We start from the raw sequence: 2,913 nt of genomic DNA on the forward strand, positions 1-2,913 counted from the left end.
ACACTCAGTCTCTTCTGTAAATATACATTGCTGATAGGATTTATAAATTTCTCATAATGCTGTACAAATGACCACAGGCAAACAAGCAGAGTGCCCTCTGGTGCACATACAGAATAAAATAAAATATGTATATAGGAGTATCTACATAGATACAGACACACAAAAATGCACAACAAATGTGCTTCTTCATAAACGTTAAACCAATAACTAGGAATTGTAAAAGTCTATCACCAATAAACAAATTGAAGTAATGACTTCATATAAAATGTTGATCATGGCATAGATCAATATAATCTAATCCATCAGGCAACCACTTGTACACTCTTCTACTTAATGTATTCACGGGACATCAGGTGTGCAGGCAACTTTTGCTGGATTTAATATATTACTCTTTTTGTGTAACTTATTTAGATTTTAAGCATAGAACTTTGATAAATGTTAAAGATCTTATATCTTAATCTTGTCCATTTCTTTTATCTTTGTTATCATATCTTATTTATCTGCTACTTGTTTTTATTCCATTGCTGTTTCCTTTAACTTCTGAACATACAATTACCTTTCAGGTAAAAAAGGATGAGGTGACTCAACTTCTCAGTGACTAGTAGAAGATACCATTTCCATTTAGGCTGAAAAAGGTAACATAGCATTGTATAAGGTAGAAAGGAAAAGCAATTTTAAAAATTTCACTTCAAAATTTTGCCTATTTAAAATAAGAAACTCAGCTTCCAAGTACATTGCCATTTACTTTAAGGCAGTGTAACATGCTTAACTTTGGGAGTGATAGACAAGTGGTCACCATTATCTATTTTTATCGTAATATATTACATCTATAAGAAATACTTCTGAATAACAAGAAAACATTACTATGGTGCATGGTAAAGGGTAAACCCTTCTGATAATAACTCTTTCCCATCTGAAACTTTCCCTTCGAGAAACTTATTTATACACAACCTTCAAGGATGATATTTCTGTAATTGCTTTCCCTTTGCTTCATACCTGTATATCTTGTATCTTGTGCTAAATCCCTGCCGGCTTCTGTCCACAAAATCTGTGTATTCCTGTGAGCGATGGAAAGGTCCCTTATCAGAGAGGAGCCAGTCGAAGGGGCTTGTGGCATGCTGATCCGAAACAGCAGCAACCGCTAAAACCCAGCAATGAAGACTCAGTGCTATCCACTCCCATAGAGCCATCAGAGAGAACAATTCAGCACCAGCTCTGCTTCGCCATATCATGCTTCCACTGGGGATTTAGAGCCTTCATTCTCTTAGCTTTCCCTCAACACCTAGACAAAATACACAGGCAATTAGTTAACCCCTAGAAGATTCCTTTCTCTCACTTAAGGTGTTGAGGTGGCTAATTTTTAAATTTTAATCTAATATCATTGTTTTAAATTAACATTAGCAGGAGAGAATAAAATACAAACCAAAATGATTTTTTTCAGAGCTGTATATCTTTTATATTTTGTGCCTTTTTTATACTAATGGAAAAGAAAATACTGAGTCATAAGAGATTTCAGCATAACAATTTCATTCAGTGGATCATTAAAGCCTATTGAGCAAAAATCAGAAGTTGAATGTTTTATAAAGTTGGACAGATACAAATAAACAATTAACATGTTCAAGTGTTTCATAAATTTTGTTATAAATTTTAATACTAGATTTAATTTTATTTTATCGTTATTTTAGATAAATGCTTTAAAATGAAGCAAAGATATTCATGTCGTTATTTCCCTAATCTAGGCAAACATGGAGTAAAATTGTGGATTTAAGAATACATAAATATATGTATGTATATGTGTGTGTATATGTGTATACTTATTATAGAGACATATAGATACAGATAAAGAGACAGACACAGAGTGAGACAGAGAGATGATAGAAAGACAGATTGATAGATGAATAGATGTGTGTGAGGGAGAGTGCATGTGAGGTGTAGTGTCTTTTCCCAGTTTTTTTTTTTTTTCATTATTAGGAAAAAACTGCATATCTAATTACTTAAACAGAATCACAATTACATTAGTTCTAGGGTCTTTAAAGATTTAAATGTGCATATGTATTATTCATAAGATAGTCATACCTCCAAAATTATACGCACATAAATTAAGCGAATGCACATAAATTAAGCTAACGCAGATTATTCATAGACTTTGAAACTGCATACGTTGTAGTATAACCATTCAAAAAAAAGTAATAAGATGTATAATCCCAGTATGGTACAGTGTAAGAAACTTTATACAAAGCTGCTGATGTAATGTCTATATGCTGCACCAGAAAATTCTAAAAATATTTGAATTCAATTTTTCTTTCTATCCTCATCAACTTTTCAAACAGTATTATTCATAGCACATAGAACTACAGAGTACAAAGATTCTGACTAATGAGAAAGGTTTACTTGTGTGAGTTCTTACTCAGCAAAATGTCTTCAGAAAAAAAAATTAAGATTTAGAGTATTAAGTAAGATATATCAGTAATAGTAGTTACCATATTTCTCTGGTATTTGAATAAGAACACTGGTGGTTTTAATTTGCTTTCGTAGCTATACCCCATTATTTATAATTTAATCCTAAACTACTTCTATATGAAAAATATAGAGAAATAATTTTGCAGCTCTGAAGTAGCTCAAAACAGTGATACAATGAGTGAACTCTTACATATCACAAAATTAAAAGGACATTACTCACATACTATATGAGTTGCCTCAATCATATGAGTTGCTCACTAAGGGGATTAAAGAGTACCCTCTTTTGTAAACAACATAGGAAGCCTTACAGGTGAAGACATTGTAAAATGTTTTTCTATAAGAAGGAATATTATAATAGAATAATTTTGGAATAGGAGCTTGGAGATTCTAGACTATTTTAGACTATTTTCTGTTATCTGCATAAATGTACCATTGTCAAATGATTCAACTCCT

At 31.8% G+C, this 2,913-nt stretch overlaps 1 protein-coding gene across 1 annotated transcript in view; it reads right to left on the reverse strand.

The window, feature by feature from the left end:
* Positions 1-2,913, reverse strand: part of BRINP3 (bone morphogenetic protein/retinoic acid inducible neural-specific 3) — a 462,204-nt gene that overhangs the window by 426,823 nt on the left and 32,468 nt on the right. Inside the window, exon 2 of the mRNA XM_011995077.1 lies at positions 997-1,282. Within this exon, the coding sequence (XP_011850467.1) occupies positions 997-1,232 (236 nt within the window). The 5' untranslated portion in view covers positions 1,233-1,282. The remainder of the gene's footprint in view (positions 1-996; positions 1,283-2,913) is intronic.

Source organism: Mandrillus leucophaeus, unplaced genomic scaffold (assembly GCF_000951045.1).
Source record: "Mandrillus leucophaeus isolate KB7577 unplaced genomic scaffold, Mleu.le_1.0 Scaffold47, whole genome shotgun sequence".
NCBI lineage: Eukaryota > Metazoa > Chordata > Mammalia > Primates > Cercopithecidae > Mandrillus > Mandrillus leucophaeus.